General features: G+C 42.7%; 4 protein-coding genes across 4 annotated transcripts; 2 read left to right on the forward strand and 2 right to left on the reverse strand.

The window, feature by feature from the left end:
- Positions 1 to 1,868: 1,868 nt before the first annotated feature.
- LOC306781115 (tubulin alpha-1C chain-like) lies at positions 1,869 to 6,323 on the reverse strand. Its single transcript, XM_079273805.1, has 4 exons — positions 6,190 to 6,323; positions 4,466 to 4,688; positions 4,224 to 4,372; positions 1,869 to 3,065 (listed from the first exon to the last, which is right to left on the reverse strand). Exons 1-4 carry the CDS (start codon positions 6,190 to 6,192, stop codon positions 2,091 to 2,093), a joined length of 1,350 nt encoding a protein of 449 aa, XP_079129931.1. The 5' UTR covers positions 6,193 to 6,323; the 3' UTR covers positions 1,869 to 2,090.
- A 1,154-nt stretch (positions 6,324 to 7,477) lies between these two features.
- On the forward strand, positions 7,478 to 10,740 carry LOC306781075 (tubulin alpha chain-like). Its single transcript, XM_079273741.1, has 4 exons — positions 7,478 to 7,933; positions 8,812 to 9,034; positions 9,127 to 9,275; positions 9,386 to 10,740. The coding sequence occupies exons 1-4, from the start codon at positions 7,931 to 7,933 to the stop codon at positions 10,364 to 10,366; spliced, it is 1,356 nt and encodes a 451-aa protein (XP_079129867.1). The 5' UTR covers positions 7,478 to 7,930; the 3' UTR covers positions 10,367 to 10,740.
- Positions 10,741 to 12,916: 2,176 nt separating this feature from the next.
- On the reverse strand, positions 12,917 to 16,675 carry LOC306781232 (tubulin alpha chain). The gene is made up of 4 exons (XM_079273982.1): positions 16,583 to 16,675; positions 14,627 to 14,849; positions 14,377 to 14,525; positions 12,917 to 14,278 (listed from the first exon to the last, which is right to left on the reverse strand). The coding sequence occupies exons 1-4, from the start codon at positions 16,583 to 16,585 to the stop codon at positions 13,298 to 13,300; spliced, it is 1,356 nt and encodes a 451-aa protein (XP_079130108.1). The 5' UTR covers positions 16,586 to 16,675; the 3' UTR covers positions 12,917 to 13,297.
- A 3,190-nt stretch (positions 16,676 to 19,865) lies between these two features.
- On the forward strand, positions 19,866 to 22,665 carry LOC306781302 (tubulin alpha chain-like). The gene is made up of 4 exons (XM_079274087.1): positions 19,866 to 19,971; positions 21,050 to 21,272; positions 21,368 to 21,516; positions 21,630 to 22,665. Exons 1-4 carry the CDS (start codon positions 19,969 to 19,971, stop codon positions 22,608 to 22,610), a joined length of 1,356 nt encoding a protein of 451 aa, XP_079130213.1. The 5' UTR covers positions 19,866 to 19,968; the 3' UTR covers positions 22,611 to 22,665.
- The last annotated feature ends 126 nt before the right edge of the window (positions 22,666 to 22,791 follow it).

Consider the following 22,791-nt stretch of genomic DNA (forward strand, 5'->3'; position numbering starts at 1 on the left):
CAATCATTTGTTCCAGTATATGTGACTTTGATTAAACAAGTGGGGCAAACTAAGCTAAATAACTGCTGAGTGTTACATTCAGATGGGTAATTTGTACCAACTCGATTTAAACAAAGCCGGCTCGCGTGCTAGCTTAACAAGCTTCCAGCAATGAATCAACAGCCATTGATGCTAAAAATGTATTGGTCCTCACATAGCCTACATTAGATACCCATTGATAAGTCATAACATATGAATAAAGCTCATCGTGGTTTGTTGTCCGCTTTCATTTTGTGTGTCTTCCCGAAGGAGAATGTACGTTTCATGGATGTACTGAATGATTAATTATTTATAAGACCACAAATGAGACAGGTGTTAGCATTAGCTAGCTAGCGCACCCTGCGTTCTGCCTCCCCCCTCCGGATATTTCTTTGGCGCTTCCATCTGCTCTCCTGCCGTAGGTACCACAACTAACAGATTATTCTTGGTAGTCAATTCTCACTGTGGAGAATTGTGGAAGAACAGCATCTTTAATCAACTCTCTCCATCGTACTGCACTCTATATAAGCACATAAGTCAGACAATGGAGATCTACGAAGGAACTGTTCTAGTCGGCCTCAAATTCAACTCAAGAAGAAGAAGCTGTTTATTGTGAAATAGAAGGAAAGAAAGTGGGCGTTCCCGTACCCCACGAGCCAATCAAAGCAGTCTGTTCGTCACCATAGATAAGAAGTGGACGGAGTCATCGTGACGTCACTCATTCGTTTATGGACTGCTGTTATGAACAGTAACGTTATAATATGTTATTTTCCTACCAATTCACCGTCCAATCTCACGTTCTGCATTAACATATCTAACAAACCTCGAGACTCAACTATTTACATTTGAGGATCAAGCCATCACCTTGGTTTAGGGTCTCAATACTCTTAAAGGGTACCTAATGACCTTTACTAAAGATAAATGAAGCCTCGAGTTCGGTGATATCGCCCTCGCCATCTTGGCTGTTTTGCATCCGATGAACGGAAGTTACCAGATTTAGAATACGTGTCAGTGACGTGTGATTTTGGATACGGCTCTGGTAGCACCAGCAGCAACCTGTCAGTCACAGTAAGCCCGCCCTAAAACATACTCCGCTTTATGGTCTATTTTACTCCAAATGTGACCATAAGTCGCTAAATGAACATGTTTCATTTAAGACTTTAAACGAGCGATTGAGACGACAAACTCATGTTTTAAATGTTTACCAAGGTAATAAATCAAGTGAGAAGTTGGGTAATTTTCTCAGACTTCCATACGGAATTATGTTTGCTTCCAGAAGAGTCGCCCCCTGCTGATCAGTAGGGAGAATTAGAGTTTTAAGACACTTCCGCATCAGCGTCACGGGGCAAGACCGGAGGTTGCCTTCTGTGTAATACACGCATCAATCGTACTCTATTGGGGAAATTAGGTAATCAGGAGTGTACATTTTGGACCAGAAGTGAGACCTCAGCTCTTTTTGGCTTTGCTATTTATGCATCAGTATCTTGGCAGTCTACTAAATAGAGGTATTTCAGAGTCTAGGTTTCTTGTGGTTGATTAAAACAAGTCTATTTTATCCAACAGTGGTGGAAAAAGTACTGAGCAGGGGTGAAGAGTTAGTACATATACTAAAGTACTATACTTTAGTATGGAGGCCTAAAGCCACCATCATAATAAATAAGTCAATAAAGAAAAGCCAAGAAATAAATGTGCAGGTTTATTTGATGGAAATTGTTTTTGATTGAGTGTTAAGTTAGATAATTTGGCCATTAGTCTTTTCTCTGTATAAAGACCAGCTACAGCAGGTAAGACTGCAGAATCTTGGGACTGGCGTGAGACTTTAACTAAATGACTTGAGTCACATGTCTGGAGCATAGCAACTGTTCCCCTAAAAACTGTACAAACCAGTTTGAGACTGCCCAATATGGCATCATGCATTTCGCAAGAGTGACAACTACAGACATGAAAAAACAATCTGCACTGCTCTATTAAAAACTGTCCGACAGTACTTCTGCCCTTTTGAATGTGTATTAAAAGACAGCAAAGGTGGTTAATAAATGAACTTTATTTTTGAAGTGATTGAAAACACTAGTTTAATACTCCTCTACATCATCCTCATCTCTCACACTGTCGGCTCCAACCTCCTCGTAATCCTTCTCCAGAGCTGCCATGTCCTCTCTGGCCTCAGAGAACTCTCCCTCCTCCATACCCTCACCCACATACCAGTGAACAAAGGCACGCTTAGCGTACATCAGATCAAACTTGTGGTCAAGCCGAGCCCAGGCCTCTGCAATAGCAGTGGTGTTGCTCAGCATGCACACGGCCCTCTGGACCTTGGCCAGGTCTCCACCGGGAACTGCAGTGGGGGGCTGGTAGTTGATTCCAACCTTGAAACCAGTGGGACACCAGTCCACAAACTGGATGGAGCGCTTGGTTTTGATAGTGGCAATGGCAGCATTCACATCTTTGGGCACCACATCACCACGATACAAAAGGCAACAAGCCATGTATTTACCGTGGCGAGGGTCGCATTTCACAAATTGATTGGCTGGTTCAAAGCAGGCGTTGGTGATTTCAGACACCGTTAACTGCTCATGGTAAGCTTTCTCAGCAGAGATGACGGGGGCATAGGTGGCCAGAGGGAAGTGGATACGGGGATATGGCACCAGGTTGGTCTGGAATTCTGTCAGATCGACATTGAGGGCGCCATCAAAACGAAGGGAAGCAGTGATGGAGGACACAATCTGACTGATCAACCTGTTGAGGTTGGTGTAAGAAGGACGCTCGATATCGAGGTTTCTTTGGCAGATATCGTAGATGGCCTCGTTATCCACCATGAAGGCACAGTCAGAATGATCCAGGGTGGTGTGGGTGGTCAGGATGGCGTTGTACGGCTCTACCACAGCGGTGGACACCTGGGGAGCTGGGTAGACTGAGAACTCCAACTTAGACTTCTTGCCGTAGTCGACAGACAGACGCTCCATCAGCAGAGAGGTGAAACCAGAGCCGGTACCACCTCCGAAGCTGTGGAACACCAGGAAGCCCTGAAGGCCGGTGCACTGGTCAGACTGAAGGAAGAGAGGGAGAACCAGAGATTAGGGCTGGCGATACGGCCAAAATCTTCTATACCAATATAGGTAATTTCATATCTCGATAACTGTATAGCATAGCAGGTAATTAAACATAAATAATAGTTCTATGAAAATTCAGACGGTAACGCTTATTTTTGTATACGCCTTTGTGAAATAAACATTTTATTAGGGAATTTAGTGCAGAATTAACACAACAATGTCAAGTGAATTTTATCAAAACCAAAGAGGGTTTTAGAACTTTCCATGCAACCATCAGGTGACAGCAGAGTTTTTCTGTAGCCACTAAACATCCATACAGTGACCGGTAGTGTTTCACTGCCATCAATACCAAACTACAATTTTGATTATCATGACGACTACTTCGTAAACACTACTTTCCCCCTGACATGACGATATAGTTCATTACAATTTGTCCAAGGTTTGAGATCTTGTCTGAGGATTTTGCAATTACCCAAACACAAAAAGTAGGTCAAATTTAGATTTTGCAGCGTTGCTCACAGTATTTTTACAATAGCAAGGTGATATCTAGGAGAAGAAAAAATCTGCACCATGTTTTACATTCCAGAGTAACAGGGCCATTTCTGTCTTGAAATGGGGCCCCTATTTTTATGCTGTAAGCACCAGTAATTAAGTTACATTCACACAAACAATATTGGTCTGGAGACAGACATCTGATAGATCTAAAAACCTGGACAAATTACAGCAAACTATCCTGCATGCCTAGATACTAGTAGAGGCAAGTCAGCTAGTGTGTTGTAACCTGGATGAAATAACCCCTTAAATGCACCATTAGAATCTTAGTTATGGGTATTAAATGTCATTAATAATTAAACGCTATCCTTTCCTGATCAGCCACCCATTCCACCTCCGCTTATCCGGGGTCGGGTCGCGGTGGCAGCAGGCTGACCCAGACTTCCCTCTCAACATTTTCCAGCTCATACTGGGGGATCCCAAGGCATTCCCAGGCCAGCTGGGAGATATAATCCCTCCAGCGTGTTCTAGATCTTCCCCGGGGTCTCCTCCCAGTTGGACGTGGCTGGAAAACCTCCAGTGGGAGGCATCCTGATCACTACTTTAGAATTATACATTGTTTCAGGCTTTCAGCCATATCAGGGAGGCTTTGAATTTACCCACCAGTTTGCGAATCCTGTCCAGCACCTGCTCAATGACCTCTTTGCCGATGGTGTAGTGTCCACGGGCGTAGTTGTTGGCAGCATCCTCCTTGCCAGTGATCAGCTGCTCAGGGTGGAACAGCTGGCGGTAAATCCCACTGCGCACCTCATCTGAAGACAGTTTGAGTCAGAAATCACTTGAGGGTTTGACTTCATGAAATAATATATAGTGAGATATGGCATCTATATTAAAGGAGTGTTTACCGATGACTGTGGGCTCTAGGTCGACAAAAACGGCTCTGGGGACGTGCTTTCCGGCTCCAGTCTCACTGAAGAAGGTGTTGAAGGAATTGTCTCCTCCTCCCGTGGACTTGACACTGGGCATCTGTCCGTCCGGCTGGATCCCATGTTCCAGGCAGTAAAGCTCCCAGCAGGCATTGCCAATTTGGACACCGGCTTGACCGACGTGCACTGAGATACATTCACGCTGGAGGACAAGAATTTACATTTACCATTAAATATTTCCACACAGCTACATCTTTAACTATGTCTAATTAGATACTTGAGATAAACACATGTTGAAGAAAGTTAGAAAGAAAAACCGAACTTTTGTAAGAAACCAAACACCATGACCTAGTCATGCAACATATGTTAGTAAATCCATTAATTAAGACAAATAGCTGATGACAAATTATCATCTTGACAATATGTATAATTTAAAACAGGGTTGCCAAATATCTACGGCAATATGTATCTGTTGTGGTTTGCATACATTTATCGCTGGCTACGTTGACACCAAACGCGGCGCACGTAGATTACATACAAAGTCTATGCACAGACGCGTTGAGACTGCGGTGACGCGAATTGCCAAAAACGCGAGAGTTCACATTTTTCAACTTCGGCGAAAAAATGGCGTGACGCTGCGGCGCGATAGCCTATCAGCGTTGAGATGTTCCTCCTGTCATCACTGCCGTAGTTGAATCAGGAAACAAATACTGTATAAGTCTGTGTTCACCCAGAGTTCTACGATACCTCATATCAATAGAGACCGGACCAAACTATGTATATAAGTGTGTGTGTACACACCATATGGTACAAACAATGGATAGACGCTGCCGTATTTAAGTCTATATGACGTTATTGAAGGTGTTGAAGGCGCTGCTACAGTGTTAGCTTAGCACCGATCGAGCCGAGCTCCATTGAGAAAACAAGTATTTTAAAAGTAATTTGCTTGTAGTCTTGCGGAGAGAACTAACAAAACTGACTTTTTACAAATCGGCGTCATTACGTAGTGATTTCGGCATCCATTTTGTCCATTTATTGCAGTTAAATCACAGCAAAATCGGTTTATTTGGAGTTCATACAGCTGTAGTGAACCAGCAGACGTGCGGCTTGCTAGACAGTGAATACAGCTCGATAAAATCCACGGAGCTCATCTGGACTATGTTATGAACCCAGACATGACGTTTAGTTTCCCGTGATATCTGAGACTTCAACAACACGTACTAAGCAGTAATATAGGTTATTATTTCCATAGCGATACGCCACGCCCCCTATCTGGGGCGTCCAGCGCGATCACGCAAATTAACACAAATTGGCGCGACGCGATTAACTCGCGTCGCGTTTGGGGTTCTTTGTTCTCGGTTTCGTGCAACAGTAACTACAGAAGAAGCCGCTTGCTGGACTGACTCTGGCGTAACGACAGGTGGCGCGCGACCCATGCACGTCCGGTATGTTTACAAACGAAAAGAGAAAGAATAAGTCGACCACGTGGAGAATCATCTCTATAAAAAAGATAAGCGACGAGAACATTGTTACGTGCCACGGTCCTGACAAACCGACTCCATTAAAAGGAAATGTTAGCTAAAGCTAAACGTTCGGTAATGCGCATTAACGTTAGCTAATGCTGATAAATAGCTTAAATTGACAAAATTAATTGGCTGTGAGCCTGGTTAAATCATAAGAAAGCGTAACATTGTTCCACTCACCATGTTCCCCGACGCTGTGTCTAAAGAGGTTGAAATAAGAAAGAAGAGGACGATAAACTCTCACAGTTGCGTTTCAAGGAGTGCCGAGCGAGATGCTGTCTCATGCGTTCGCCTGGGTGAGGCACTTTATACTTCTCTTCCGGGAACGTAAACACTAGTTGAATCCGATTGGTCGAGAGTCTCAAGAGGTTATTTTCTATTGGTTAAACTAAACCACTCGCCCCCTTCATGGGTGTTTCCGATAGGTCAGCCATGACAGCTGTTTTTCCAAAACTTTATTCTGTCCCAACTTGATAAAAAACAAAATGACAGCGCAACATAACAGATAACTACGAACAGCAAACAAAACATGATGATGGAAAAACTATGAGAGATAAATAAACGGTCATCCTGCATATTTTGTTTCCAATTTGAATACAGTAAAAGTAAATTACACGATACTGTCAAAGAATGTTAACATTTAGATATTTGACTTAAGAGAAGTAACAATACCACAATTATTACAAATTAGTACAAATACAAGTGCTGATTAAAAATGTTGCTGATGTAAATGTACAAAAGTATTAGCATTAAAATATACTCAAAGTAATATCCCTCATTATGCAGAATGGCCCATTTCAGAATATTATAGATTATATTATTGGATTATAATTATTGATGCATTCATGTGTTCATCACTCTATATGTATCAGCTGATAAAGGTGGAGCTAACTTTAGTTTAACCATAATGTATGAATTATTCAGTCATTCTGTTTATTTTGTTTTCATACAATTAAAGCAATTGTAATGTAATGTAAAAGTTATTTACACTGTGCTATAAAATAAGATGAACATTTGGATATTTTACTTTCGTAAAATTACAAAAGTATTAGCATTAAAATACACTTAAGGTACCAAAAGTAATAGTACATATTATGCAGAATGACTCATTTTAGAATAAAATATATTTGATTGGAATGTGTGATGCACTAATTTGTTCATGTTGCAACTGGTTCTTATTAATTGTTTTCTGTATAAATAGGCCTCCAATGTTGAAGCACTTGATGAAGAAAGTTTGACTGGTTGTATTGGAAATTACAACTTCTTTTAATATAACATCAATGTCTCAAAGCCTATAATAACAAATTTAAACCTTTGTTCAGAGACTATACAATATTTTAATAACACACACAATAACACAATTATTGATTTAAGAGTATTCAAGCCAACCTTTCCAGTAGCTATTTAACCCAGACAGATAGTTTACAATGCTGAAAAGAAATATCAGAAATATCCAATTCATCATTGTGATGTCTTTTTGCAGACTATTCCACGTGACTGAAGCAGGAAACATTACGGTTTTTTACATCATTCTCAGACGGACTGTATATTTTGTGCATCCACATCCAGCTACTTTGACAGGGTAGGCTACCTTCTGGTTCCAGAACATCCCAGGTTAAATTTAAACCTATAATTTTCCCATTAGAATCTATAGCCACCTGTACCAAATCAATAAGACGTCTTCAAAGTCCACATATCTCGGTTTCGGTACCATCTTTTCTGGTTATGGATGTGAAACAATTACTGCGGCAGAAGAAGGAGGAGTTTTTTTGTTTCTGGCGCACTTCACCAGTTCTCCTCAAGAGGCAGATCGAGTACATGAGTGTGGTGCATCTGCAGATCTGCATCAAACACCGCGCCCCTCAGACACAAACACTCCTCTGGCTTGTCTCGTTACATTGCATAATATCGACGAGCCATCATGGTAAGTAACATTTTAAGTAAAAATGTCGTGTTTCCTTTCCAAGGTTGTTGTTTACAGGGTCTTACAGAACGGGAGTAAAGGAGGTAGCTCATATGATATTGACGTCATCCTGTCTCCTCTTTAGTGAATCGTAGCTGTATATAGCTTTATTGTCAATGTGGCTGCTAATAGACAACTGAAAATATTGGTGAATCGCATGCTTAATAGAAATGTAGTGTATTCCTGCACTGCAAGCTGACTCCCAATCCTCTCCCCACATATCTCTTTTTAATTAGCTTAATTAGCTTCTTAATCAATCTTTTATTAGTTTGTAATCCAGATCTGAAGGCACTTTTGTAGATTTTATATGATTATAATTTAGTACACCTTGTTCTAGGGATGTTCAATTATACATCCCACTGGCTCATCAAGACCGCACGCCTTCTTAAATATGACATATAGATACATTTAAAATATAAAACACCTCTGTTCATTCTTCACTGTTAAGAAATATGAAAATATATGTGAGCCTTCTATTCCCAGTGGAGGATGTGAATGTGGCAGCACACTGCAACATGTCTGACCCAGATAATCCTCTCCCTACAGTAATTATGTATGCAATACACCCGAATTTATGGGGCAGCAGAGAGCAGCAAAAATTAGATGTGTTCCTGTAAAATAAACGACAGACTGAACCTCGATGCAGACATGCTATCACAGAATATTAGAACTGTAAAGGCCTTTCATGCAGGGTGAGAAGAACGAATTGAAACAGTTTATGATGCACTGCAGTTTTATAGTTCTTTTAAAATCTATTTGACAAAACAAATGTATACGCGTTTAGCTCTTCTATTTCAATAGCGGTTGTTAAATAAACACCTTCTTTTTCTGCTCCACAGCGTGAGTGTATCTCCATCCACGTCGGTCAGGCTGGTGTCCAGATTGGCAATGCCTGCTGGGAGCTTTACTGCCTGGAACATGGGATCCAGCCGGACGGACAGATGCCCAGCGACAAGACCATCGGAGGAGGAGACGATTCCTTCAACACCTTCTTCAGTGAGACTGGATCCGGAAAACACGTCCCCAGAGCAGTTTTTGTCGACCTGGAGCCCACTGTCATTGGTAAGTGTCATCACTTATGGCTGAACATTAATTTGATAAATTAGGTGTGTTATAAGACATAAAAGATTCAATGTCTATTTTTGTCTCTTCAGATGAGGTGCGCAGTGGGACTTATCGCCAGCTGTTCCACCCTGAGCAGCTGATCACTGGTAAGGAGGATGCTGCCAACAACTACGCCCGTGGACACTACACCATCGGCAAAGAGGTCATTGACATAGTGCTGGACAGGGTCCGCAAACTGGTGGGTAATATGATGTCAGGAGGGATCCATTTCTAATTTTGATTTCAAATATTTAATTGAAAGACATAACATCTCATATGTAATCTCTGTTTCTCCCTCTCTTCCTTCAGTCTGACCAGTGCACCGGCCTTCAGGGCTTCCTGGTTTTCCACAGCTTCGGAGGTGGTACCGGCTCTGGTTTCACTTCTCTGCTGATGGAGCGTCTGTCTGTTGACTACGGCAAGAAGTCCAAGCTGGAGTTCTCCATCTACCCAGCTCCCCAGGTGTCCACTGCTGTGGTAGAGCCGTACAACGCCATCCTGACCACCCACACCACCCTGGAGCACTCTGACTGTGCCTTCATGGTGGATAACGAGGCCATCTACGATATCTGCCGTAGAAACCTCGATATCGAGCGTCCCTCTTACACCAACCTGAACAGGTTGATCAGTCAGATTGTGTCCTCCATCACTGCTTCCCTTCGTTTTGATGGCGCCCTCAATGTTGATCTGACCGAGTTCCAGACCAACCTGGTGCCATATCCCCGTATCCACTTCCCTCTGGCCACCTATGCCCCCGTCATCTCTGCTGAGAAAGCTTACCATGAGCAGTTAACGGTGTCCGAAATCACCAACTCCTGCTTTGAACCAGCCAATCAGATGGTAAAATGTGACCCTCGCCACGGCAAATACATGGCTTGTTGCCTTTTGTATCGTGGTGATGTGGTGCCCAAAGATGTTAATGCTGCCATTGCCAGCATCAAAACCAAGCGCTCCATCCAGTTTGTGGACTGGTGCCCCACTGGTTTCAAGGTTGGCATCAACTACCAGCCCCCCACTGCAGTTCCTGGTGGAGACCTGGCCAAGGTCCAGAGGGCCGTGTGCATGCTGAGCAACACCACTGCTATTGCAGAGGCCTGGGCTCGGCTTGACCACAAGTTTGACCTGATGTACGCTAAGCGTGCCTTTGTTCACTGGTATGTGGGTGAGGGTATGGAGGAGGGAGAGTTCTCTGAGGCCAGAGAGGACATGGCAGCTCTGGAGAAGGATTATGAGGAGGTTGGAGTCGACTCTATTGAGGGAGAGGGAGAGGAAGAGGGAGAGGAATATTAAAAGGGACAAAAAGGTACTTACCGGTAAACAGGAAAATATATATTTAATTAGTCCTGAAATACATTCCAAAAGACACATCTGTTAATTACCCGTTTGGCTGTTCAGAATAAACCTCCTGAAAATCACAATTTGGATTTTAATTTAATCTGATATCAGGTCAGAGAGGACATAAGGTTGTTAGGTTGGAGTTTACTCCTTCGCGGGTGAGGAAGAGGAGTATTAAAAGGGACATAAAGCACCATTTAAACAGAAAACAATTGCTTCAAATTAAAGGAATTCCAAATGAAACGTATGTCTATCAAATCTATGTTTGGCTTTTCAGACTAAGTGATCCAAGAAAAATGTCAGTTTGGCTCTGTTCTGAATAAATATCCTGTAACATGAAGTTGTCTGTTGTTTCTTATTTCTGTTTTTGGTTTAACAATGAAAAATAACCTTCAGTCAGGAGTTTAGTTCATGTAATTCGATAATGAAATTAATTTGACAAATTACTGAATATAGACTTCTCACAGTGTTAACATTCTACTTTAAAATCTTTGAAATGAGTGTTCTGGTTTGTTAAAGCTACGGTCAGCATATTTGAAATATGGCTTCCCTCTACAAATTTACAGTGTTTTCTTTCAAGCAGGATTTTTGTTTCGAAAGAAAATCAGGCTCTGTAGTTGATATAAACCTACAAGTTTAATTTGTGCCCCATTATGCAATTCAGTGTTTGATCTATGAAAGCTTAAGCTATAGATTAGCCTTTTTACTTGAGAAGTCGACCGTATTTGTTAAAGAAAATCCATTAAAAAAATGTGTGAATATTACAGAGCTCTTTTTTATCCTTATCCGAATTTTCAGAATTCATATAAATCTTGTTAAGACTGAATATGACAAAGTGGGTGATCTGCATTATAATCTGGATTATACACAGTCTGCCATAGACCAGTTTACACCGACTGTTAATCCCACTGGACAACACACTGTCTGAGCATAGTGTTTGCTTTGTAAATGCTGAATTTTCCCTTTTTATTACTACAGGGCCATACAACAATATGTTGACTTTAAGTTATCCAAACGTCTTAAAAGCAAAAGTGGTCTGGTGTTGTTGTTTTTTGCTTCAGAGAAATTTCAAAACAGTTCAAATTTGAGTCAGTGTGCAAGTTTGTTAACCATTCAACTTGGATTGCAGGGAAGGCAACTTGGTCAAAATATTACAATTTAAATGGGACCTACAATAGCTCTTTTTTCACTAGCAGGATTAGCTATTATAGGACTGCCGGCCTATGAACTTGGAAGCTGAGCTGTTTTTTGTGCTGAAACCAGCATTAAAACGGTACCTATAAAAACACATTAGACCACTGTCTAGTTGGTATATTTTTATGTTCGGTTCACTCAATTTTCAGTTTTAGCCCAACCGATAACGCAGTTTCTGGCCTTAGACCTCTAAGGACCTCTGGAAATGTGGCATAACATGCAGAAACCTACATGTTCAATGTTTTTTCAGTGAATTTCGTTGTTTTGTCTATCTGCATGTGTCTTAAATTGCAGTGCATTGATCTCTCCAGGCCACTATACTGTTGTTAATTCTGCCAGTGTATATGACTGCTACTGTGATGAATGAATCAAAGAAAGCAATCCAAGTTTGATGGTAAACACACTTACACACTGACTCAAATTCGCATGCAATAAAACCACAAGACCTCTAATGCTTTATAAATTATGTGTGAATAGTTCAAAGTAAACTAATTACTTTATCGCCTTGTGGTAATACAAATGAGAAATCCAGCATGAACAAAGCAAACTGTGTGCTCAAACAGAATGCAGGGGGATTAACAGTGTTTCTGTGGGGAACAGAAATAATTGGGATGTCGTGAGCTAGTCAGAGGCAGGTTGTTTATAATGAAGATCTAATGCCTCTTATATCTTTTGTAATAACCAAATGTGACCTATACGTCGTGGAGAATAACCCCTCTTTTCCTCTTTATAGGTTGTTCACCAATCCGGGACTGTCAACTACATGTAGCTCATATTTAGACCTTCGTAATAATGTTACGTTTCATTTGAAAATCAGACAATTCATTCGGACAAGCAGGTTAATGAGTACATGTAAACCCTGATACTAAAAACACATTGGTGACATATGTTTAGGATAAATTAGATACACTGTTCTCTTCTATAATTGCATTAGATTTGTTGGGGGGGGGGGGTCTCTTCTTTTCAAGAAAACTAAGGGTTATGTGCAGCTGTGCATTAAGTCACAGAAAACTTAAATTATAAGATGTTTTTGGTGTCTTGATCTGACACTTAAAGAAGCTTTAAAACATTACCATAGTAGTTCCCGATTACGGATGATTCACTTCGTTTAGCTCTGTAGCAATAACATTCACACATTTCAATAATGTTGATTTCTGATTTGGTAGAAAGGCTAATATTTAGCTTAAGTTTCCATAGATCAAACACTCACTTGCATAATTGGGTACAAGTAAACTTCCGACTGAAGGTTATTTTTCATCATTAAACCAAAATATAGAAAGAAAGAAATAACACGAACGACTTGGTGTTAAAAGTTGGAATTTATTTAGAACAGTCAAAATGGCATATTTTCGACAGCATAGTGTGAAAACCCAAACACAGAATACTATAGACATTTATTTTGGAATGCCTTTAATTGGAGGCAATTGTTTCCTGTTTAAATAGTGCTTTAAGTCCCTTTTAATACTCGTCTTCCACACCCGTAACAGAGTCAACTCCAACCAAACAACATGCTTATGTTCTCTCCAACCTTTCCAATCACATCAAATTAACATTTGTTAATGTTAATTTGATTGAATAATGAGTTTTATTGTGACAGCCAAACTTGTATTTAAGTGACAAATATTTCTTTTGGAATGTATTTAAGGATGAATTGGAGCAATTGTTTCCTGTTTAAGTGCCTTTTTGTCCCTTTTAATATTCCTCTCCCTCTTCCTCTCCCTCTCCCTCAATAGAGTCGACTCCAACCTCCTCATAATCCTTCTCCAGAGCTGCCATGTCCTCTCTGGCCTCAGAGAACTCTCCCTCCTCCATACCCTCACCCACATACCAGTGAACAAAGGCACGCTTAGCGTACATCAGGTCAAACTTGTGGTCAAGCCGAGCCCAGGCCTCTGCAATAGCAGTGGTGTTGCTCAGCATGCACACGGCCCTCTGGACCTTGGCCAGGTCTCCACCGGGAACTACAGTGGGGGGCTGGTAGTTGATGCCAACCTTGAAACCAGTGGGGCACCAGTCCACAAACTGGATGGAGCGCTTGGTTTTGATGGTGGCAATGGCAGCATTAACATCTTTGGGCACCACATCACCACGATACAAAAGGCAACAAGCCATGTATTTGCCGTGGCGAGGGTCACATTTTACCATCTGATTGGCTGGTTCAAAGCAGGAATTGGTGATTTCGGACACTGAGAGCTGCTCATGGTAAGCTTTCTCAGCAGAGATGACGGGGGCATAGGTGGCCAGAGGGAAGTGGATACGGGGATATGGCACCAGGTTGGTCTGGAACTCTGTCAGATCAACATTGAGGGCGCCATCAAAACGAAGGGAAGCAGTGATGGAGGACACAATCTGACTGATCAACCTGTTCAGGTTGGTGTAAGAGGGACGATCAATATCGAGGTTTCTACGGCAGATATCGTAGATGGCCTCGTTATCCACCATGAAGGCACAGTCAGAGTGCTCCAGGGTGGTGTGGGTGGTCAGGATGGCGTTGTACGGCTCTACCACAGCAGTGGACACCTGGGGAGCTGGGTAGATGGAGAACTCCAGCTTGGACTTCTTGCCGTAGTCAACAGACAGACGCTCCATCAGCAGAGAAGTGAAACCAGAGCCGGTACCACCTCCGAAGCTGTGGAAAACCAGGAAGCCCTGAAGGCCGGTGCACTGGTCAGACTGAAGGAAGAGAGGGAGAACCAGAGATTATATATGAGATACAGTCATGTCATTTAATTTTAATTCAAGAAAGGATCCTCTGATATCATGTTACCCACCAGTTTGCGGATCCTGTCGAGCACTATGTCAATGATCTCTTTGCCGATGGTGTAGTGTCCACGGGCGTAGTTGTTAGCAGCATCCTCCTTACCAGTGATCAGCTGCTCAGGGTGGAACAGCTGGCGGTAAATCCCACTGCGCACCTCATCTGAAGAGACAAAAATACTGAATCAGGTGTTGTTTACAATTTTCCAATATTTCACTTTTAATTTCCTAAATTAATGTTCAGCCATAAGTGATGACACTTACCGATGACGGTGGGCTCCAGATCCACAAAAACAGCTCTGGGGACGTGTTTTCCGGCTCCAGTCTCACTGAAGAAGGTGTTGTAGGAATCGTCTCCTCCACCGATGGTCTTGTCGCTGGGCATCTGTCCGTCCGGCTGGATGCCATGTTCCAGGCAGTAAAGCTCCCAGCAGGCATTGCCAATCTGGACACCAGCCTGACCGACATGGATGGAGATACACTCACGCTGTGGAAAAAGAACACAAGGGAGGTTATTTACCTGTATGCATTGTTCACATGTGACACTGGGCAGAAAAAAATAAACACTGTCAATCTATTCGTTTTTTTTCCGGAAATTGTTGGTGAAAGCATGTCACGGATTTAAAATATAACAACCAGTTATAAAACAATAGGAGATGAAGTTCCCCTTTACTCCGCAGCGACGCAGTGGCATATCAGGAGGCACTCAACAGTGTCCATTAATAACGAGCAGCATGATTATTTAATGCCTATTTATTATTTAATGCTGACATGTGCACTGAATCCATTTTGCCTCCGGACAGGCTTTCTCTGAGTGTGGGACATCTGAAGACGAGCATCCTCCCTGGCCGTATGTTACAGTGAATATCCCTGTAACAAGTGACGTGATGCCGACTGCTCATAGGTCAGGGGTGTCAAACATACGGCCCGCGGGCCGGATCCGGCCCACTGCGTCATTTAATGTGGCCCGCGAATCCGCCAGCCAAAAAAAAAAGAAGAGAATTTTTTTTTTACAAAAATTTAAAGTTAGATGTGAAAATAAAAATATCCCCATGGTCGAAATTATGAGATAGAAAGTCGAAGTGATGAGATAGCATGTGTGCCGACATTAAAACTATCACAACAGGTGGACAGGAGATGCAACAACCCATAAAGAGGATTTCCAACAAGTGATCGTGCCTTTCTCAACATGCGTACTTCTCTGCACTTGTGAACTCGTGGACTTGTGAAATGTCATCAGTGCCCAAGTACTGTTCCAATTCAAAGTTCACATCGAGCCAAGCACGGTCCTAATGCCCGGATGTGGCTCCGCCCATTTTACCGGGGATGCATCGGAGGTGACTTGTCTGTACTTGGGACAGCCAAATATCCCAGAATGCATTTTGTACCAGCAACAGTAAACAATGGCGGAGGAGAAATCACACAACTGGAAGTTGAAACTTTCAAAATACTACTGTTGTTAAGTCACAGAAAGTAATTTTAGGATGTTTTGAGGCGAGAAGTTAGTTGTTTAAGCATTTAAGTTGACCATTCGCGCCGCCGGTCTCGCCGGGGGCTATTTGTGTTCATTCGCAGTGGACGCGCCGGAGAGGGGGCGTGGCTTATCGCCCTGAAAGCCGTTCAACTGTCCGCCATTAACCATGGAAAAAAGAACCTATTTCTGCTTAGTAGGTGTTGTGGAAGTCACAGATATCCCGGGAAACTAAACTAAATATATTAGGAGAAGTTACATTTACACCATCTTACATTTACAACCGGCCCTTTGAGGGCGACCGTGATGCTGATGCGGCCCCAGAGTGGAAATGAGTTTGACACCCCTGTCATAGGTGCTCAGAGAGAACAAAATACCCCCAGAGAGCCGGTGATTGGGACCGAAGCCATCATTATTCATTCTGTCCACATTGCCAGCTTAACTGATGAAAACCTCTTTTGTTCAATCTGCCCACCACGTAACGTGAGCGAGCTGTTTCCCCATCCATAGCTCCGCCTTAACATCTCCCCACATCAAATCTTATATGATACGTTTAATGATTTAAAATGAGTGAATTAAGAAAGGTACTTTAAACCTTGTATGATGTCTCAAGCTTATTCCCGTTTTTCCATCAATGTTAATGTTCCCTCCCGCCCCCCTCCCATCACTAAAACAGATCTCAAATGTTTCTGATAAACATTTGTTTATAAGATGTTATGTTGTTTATAAAAGATGTGAAAAGAGCTTACCATTTTGTTCTGTTGCAGTTGCTGTGGAAAATCTTACAGTTCGACAGTTATGGGGTCGATGTAAGATATAATGGCGTGCTTGAGGATGCAGAGCGGTATATATACAAGTGCAGCGCCGGAGCCGGTGTCTGCTGTGTTTCTATTGGTCACTTCCCTGTCAGTCGGACGCTCCGAAGCCATCCGCGGCTTTCTATTGGATGAGCGTCTCTCTCGCTCCACAGACCGCCTCCCCGACCACACCCGAATCCATTCATCGCCCAGTTATTGTGCAGCGCGTCTGAAGAAAAAATGATGCCTCGTTTTCTGCATGCTGGTACCACACAGGCCCAGTTTGACATACAATAAACAGTTCGTATGCATGTCCACATTACAAACAAATGAATGCATGCAGCATAACATAACAGGTTATACAATACAAAAGATAAGATACAACTATCTTTGTGCATGTATTTATGATAGAACAGAGTAGAATAGAATAGAGTCTGCAATTTGGGAATATAGATATCACTCTGTTGTTAGGGTTAGTGTTTGTAGGCCTTATACACTACTGATGTCTGAACACCTGTCAGTGCACAATCAACCAGGCAATGAGTCTGGTAATCCAAAATATAAACAGTAACCATCTGCTTCACTGCCCAACCATCCAAATCATGTGTTTAGCTTCCAAATATTGGGACGCTGGTACAGTGTGTTATTATCTGCCTAAAGACAAAGATTCAGATTTTTATTTTCAGTCACAGACAAAAGAGGTCAAACTGTCCTGTCAGAGACGAGAGACATGTAGGCCACAGAGATCCACAGACGCCCAACCCCCCAGCCTCCCTCCTAAGATTTAACGTTGCTAGGAAATGAACAACATGGTTGCCTGGATACAGCCCAGTATCCAGACCGCCTTTATCTGACAGTCACGTGTCTCAGCTTAAATGGCAGCATTACCGGGCTGCAGTGCAGCTGCCTCGGTGGGGGGATGTGAGGCGCATCAGCCATCTTTTTTTCCAAAGATCTTTCCGCCTGATGTCCTGTGTACGTTAGGAAACACACTTCCGCTGGCATATAAATGCATGTGTTCTCCCTTTTCTCGTAAAACTGATGACAAAAATAAATAAATACAAATTATCTTGAGGATGGTAGGGTGTGGCCTCAAACTCAAGAGTCCTGGCATCAATATGGGTCAGCTCTTTTGTTCAGACACATTAAGGCAGTTCTTTGTGAAACAGTAAAGTAAATGCATGTACGTAACAGCTCTGTTTGTCCAACATTCAACTTTCAATGAGAAAGAAAATAAATTGTTCTTCTGTGGCTCTAAAGAAAAGAAGAGCAGACTAACAGTTAAGCCATATTTACTATACAACAAAGGAAACTATGACAACAGTTGTCCCAGAGGCAGAAATGATGCCTCTTTGAATTTGGTGTGCCTTAAAATAACCCACTTTGATCAAGAGAAGCTGATCTCTGTTTCAGTGATTGCAAGCTACCTGCAGCCACAATCACAGTGAAATCATGTTTTTTTCCCTTCTTTTTGAATCATTTTCAAGACGACCACTCAACCTGTGTTTTTATATGCAATTGCGTTTTTGTCTGATGACTGATGCTTTTAAGTTGTAGGCATTGAGCCAGCTGATATGATGTATTCATAATGAAATAATGAGTCATTTTTAGAAAGAGCTACATGCCATATATAATTTGAAAGAATACTGTGGCCAATTTAAATAGTAATTCGCTTGTAAACATTTTGCTGTCGTCAATTCTGCTAGGTCTTCCTCACTGGACACTTTAGATGCTAATTCAAATGGTTGACAGGTCTAGAAGTGGTTTGGTTTCCAACTTCTAAATATTGTGCGATCTTAATTCATAAGAAATATGATAATTTAAGTATCCAATTTTCTTTTGTCTGACAGACCACTTTAGGTAACTTGCATATGCATTCAAACATTCAACATTGTTATTGCAGATGGGAAATATGCTTTGTCACTTTGTTGGGTGTCAATTATGTCGTTGCAGGATGCAGTGCGGTCAGTTTCATGCTATTAAGGACCACTCCCATCTCCAGCATTCACATCCTCCCTCTCTCCTCTTGGTGTGCAGTTGCTCAGACCTTCCCTGTTTCACAGCTGCTGGGGAGGAGGAGGATGGGGAGTGGAGAATGTTCTCTCAAGAAGTCCTGGCTGAGAGCCATGGCTGCTTCCTGTCCTCTTTCATCCCCTGCAGTTCTCATTGAGTACAGCAAACACAAAAGCTGATTGTAGATTATACAGCTTCAATTCAATGCTGAATAAACAACGATAACTCCCACATTATGGTGGATCCTTTGACAAAAGCAAGTCTTGAGTCTGAAGGTGCTTATTATATTAGAAGCATTACGCAAGCTTATTTTCCTTCCCTGTAGGATTCCAGACAGCTTAATGGGCAGGGCTTTAATCTTGTAGAAGCCACAATGTGAGCAAGGACCTTATGCACATGAAGTGCTTCAGTGCAACCATTATGCCACATAGCTGCAACTCAGGCAATTTAATTTCCTCAAACAAGACATGTGGAAGTACGCCTCAAAGGCAGTGCAGCTGAATGGCACACAGAGGGACGGGCTGACATGCTGCCACGTGATCAGCCCAGGAATGACATCATTGCAGAGAATCTGGGACAAAGAGGGAGGGGAGCTGGCGAGCTGGCATGCCGGGCAGATAAAATGGCAGACGCCCAGCTGATATGAGCTCGAGTGGAATGGAAGCATCTTGTGCAGCAGAAGTATTCAGCCATCTTGCATCATTTATAATGCATCGGTTGTGCAGGCACAAGAATAGTCACGAAATTTGCTGAAATGCTTTGTATTGATTTGCAGTTTGCCACACATCAAAGATGTCCTTGCTCATTCCTCTGCCAACACATTGCCTCTGCATGCATAATAAATTGGCTTTGTTTGAACCAGTCCTTTGTCCATAACAGTTACCTTTAATGTATCCACACAAACAATATGGGGAAATTACATTACAACCAGATACTGTATAAAACAGATTATTAAAAATAAAGTGCCATCACATTATAGTTATGTTCCAATTCACATCAAATATACCCTGCAAATAGTAGGCTGTATCTTATTGCAGTGCACTTTAAGTCCAGGTCTGACAATTTTGTTCAAATTTGAATACAGAACAGATTGGTTTAAACAGCATTACCAAATGGAGGTAATAAAACCTTTTTTTTGGCCACAATGCACAGAAGCAAATCCCCCAGCCTGCGTGTGGGCCTATAAATCCGGTAGCACCGCCCTCCCAGTCAGCAGTTGTTGCATCGACCCCGTTGGGTACAACACGCAACGCAAACCACACCGTCGTTAAAAAGCCCCTTTCCTCACATTGTCTCCGTCTGCTTGAACCTCAATCGAAATAAAAATGGTAAGTCTATTTTTCTGTCTGTCTGAAGCAGTATCGTGAGGTACAGATGATCATCAGCCGGTTTTTCTGCTGTTACATTGCATCATTAACGAGTCTCCTTCTCTGGACGACCCTCTCCAATCGAACAATCACACCGATTTTTTTTTTTTTGCTATAATTTGAAAATATGGTCTACTATATTTTTGGATGAAAGTGAACAGTGTAATGTTGCTGTTGATTGATGGTCAGCAGCACTGGCACGGTGTGATTGTCATTGTGTAGATGAGAACAATGCACCGACTGTCTGCATTCAAGCTTCAGTAACAAGACGCTCAGGTGGATACATCTGGTGTTCTTTAGCAGCATTACTGTCTTTATATTTATATTATTGTCAAGTTTATCGCGAGAATACGCTAAAATTAGACACCTTGCAAATGGCCCCTGTTTGAAGGAAGGGAGGGGCCGATTGAGTCATAGATGGCATTAGATTGCAGCCATCATTTTTAAACTAAATATGTTTTTAATCTCATTCATAAAAAAAAAAAATGTATTCAACACAAAAGCCTCTATTTTAAGCATGACATGAAATATAAAGGGTTAACTTAAAATAAGTCCTTACTCATTTGATTTGATCTAAACTCCCGAATTTAATAATATGCAAATATAATAAAAAATGTTGTTATTGGGCAGATGATCTTCTTCAAGCATCCGCTGTGATTGTGCGTCCACAACAGCAAGTGGAATATTTCCAGCTGATGATGGGCAGGGGCAAATTAATTTGCATTTGTGCTGTGTGGAGGTAAAAAAAAGACAAGGTTCTGCAGGAAAGACGAGAAGAGTGTTCTGCCTCGGTGGAGGCTGCCGGCAGGCATTTCTGTCCCCTGCAGATTGTGGTGCAGGGATGTGCCTCCTGCTGCACCGCCTGTGTATCTCAGAAAGGGGGAGCAACTGAATGTTCACAATGATGAGAAGCATTTATGTTGCAATTACTGTGGAAGAGTTCACGTGAAAACCAGTAGCGTCAGACTGTAAATTAACGTGAAAACATCATTAAATGCATACAGGTAAACAACCTCTTGTTTTTGTTTTTTTTCAACAGCGTGAGTGTATCTCCATCCACGTTGGTCAGGCTGGTGTCCAGATTGGCAATGCCTGCTGGGAGCTTTACTGCCTGGAACATGGGATCCAGCCGGACGGACAGATGCCCAGTGACAAGACCATCGGAGGAGGAGACGATTCCTACAACACCTTCTTCAGTGAGACTGGAGCCGGAAAACACGTCCCCAGAGCTGTTTTTGTCGACCTGGAGCCCACTGTCATCGGTAATCTCCAATTAAATATAGATGCCATCGTTAGCTTTTGATTATTTTTTTTAAAGTCACCCTTTAGTCATTTCTGATCGACTCGGTCTCTTCAGATGAGGTGCGCAGTGGGACTTATCGCCAGCTGTTCCACCCTGAGCAGCTGATCACTGGTAAGGAGGATGCTGCCAACAATTATGCCCGTGGACACTACACCATCGGCAAAGAAATCATCGACACGGTGCTGGACAGGATCCGCAAACTGGTGGGTAATATGATGTCAGGAGGGATCCATTTCTCATTTGGATTTCAAATATGTAATTAAAAGACATAACCGTATCTCATATGTAATCTCTGTTTCTCCCTCTCTTCCTTCAGTCTGACCAGTGCACCGGCCTTCAGGGCTTCCTGGTGTTCCACAGCTTCGGAGGTGGTACCGGCTCTGGTTTCACTTCTCTGCTGATGGAGCGTCTGTCTGTCGACTACGGCAAGAAGTCCAAGCTGGAGTTCTCCATCTACCCAGCTCCCCAGGTGTCCACTGCTGTGGTAGAGCCGTACAACGCCATCCTGACCACCCACACCACCCTGGAGCACTCTGACTGTGCCTTCATGGTGGATAACGAGGCCATCTACGATATCTGCCGTAGGAACCTTGATATCGAGCGTCCCTCTTACACCAACCTGAACAGGTTGATCAGTCAGATTGTGTCCTCCATCACTGCTTCCCTTCGTTTTGATGGCGCCCTCAATGTTGATCTGACCGAGTTCCAGACCAACCTGGTGCCATATCCCCGTATCCACTTCCCTCTGGCCACCTATGCCCCCGTCATCTCTGCTGAGAAAGCTTACCATGAGCAGCTCTCAGTGTCCGAAATCACCAACTCCTGCTTTGAACCAGCCAATCAATTGGTAAAATGTGACCCTCGCCACGGTAAATACATGGCTTGTTGCCTGCTGTTCCGTGGTGATGTGGTTCCCAAAGATGTGAATGCTGCCATTGCCACCATCAAAACCAAGCGCTCCATCCAGTTTGTGGACTGGTGCCCCACTGGTTTCAAGGTTGGCATCAACTACCAGCCCCCCACTGTAGTTCCCGGTGGAGACCTGGCCAAGGTCCAGAGGGCCGTGTGCATGCTGAGCAACACCACTGCTATTGCAGAGGCCTGGGCTCGGCTTGACCACAAGTTTGACCTGATGTACGCTAAGCGTGCCTTTGTTCACTGGTATGTGGGTGAGGGTATGGAGGAGGGAGAGTTCTCTGAGGCCAGAGAGGACATGGCAGCTCTGGAGAAGGATTATGAGGAGGTTGGAGTCGACTCTATTGAGGGAGAGGGAGAGGAAGAGGGAGAGGAATATTAAAAGGGACAAAAATACACAAGTTAAACAGGAAAGAATTCTTGAATGCATTCCAAACAGAAATGTTCGTCAAATACCATTTTGTCTCTGTTCTAAATAAAACTCCTGTGAAATGTGAATGTGTTTGTCTTTTTATAAATTCAACCTACGGTACATAATAATGAGTATCTGACAAGATGTTGAA

Source organism: Melanostigma gelatinosum, assembly GCF_949748355.1.
Source record: "Melanostigma gelatinosum genome assembly, chromosome: 8".
Lineage (NCBI taxonomy): Eukaryota > Metazoa > Chordata > Actinopteri > Perciformes > Zoarcidae > Melanostigma > Melanostigma gelatinosum.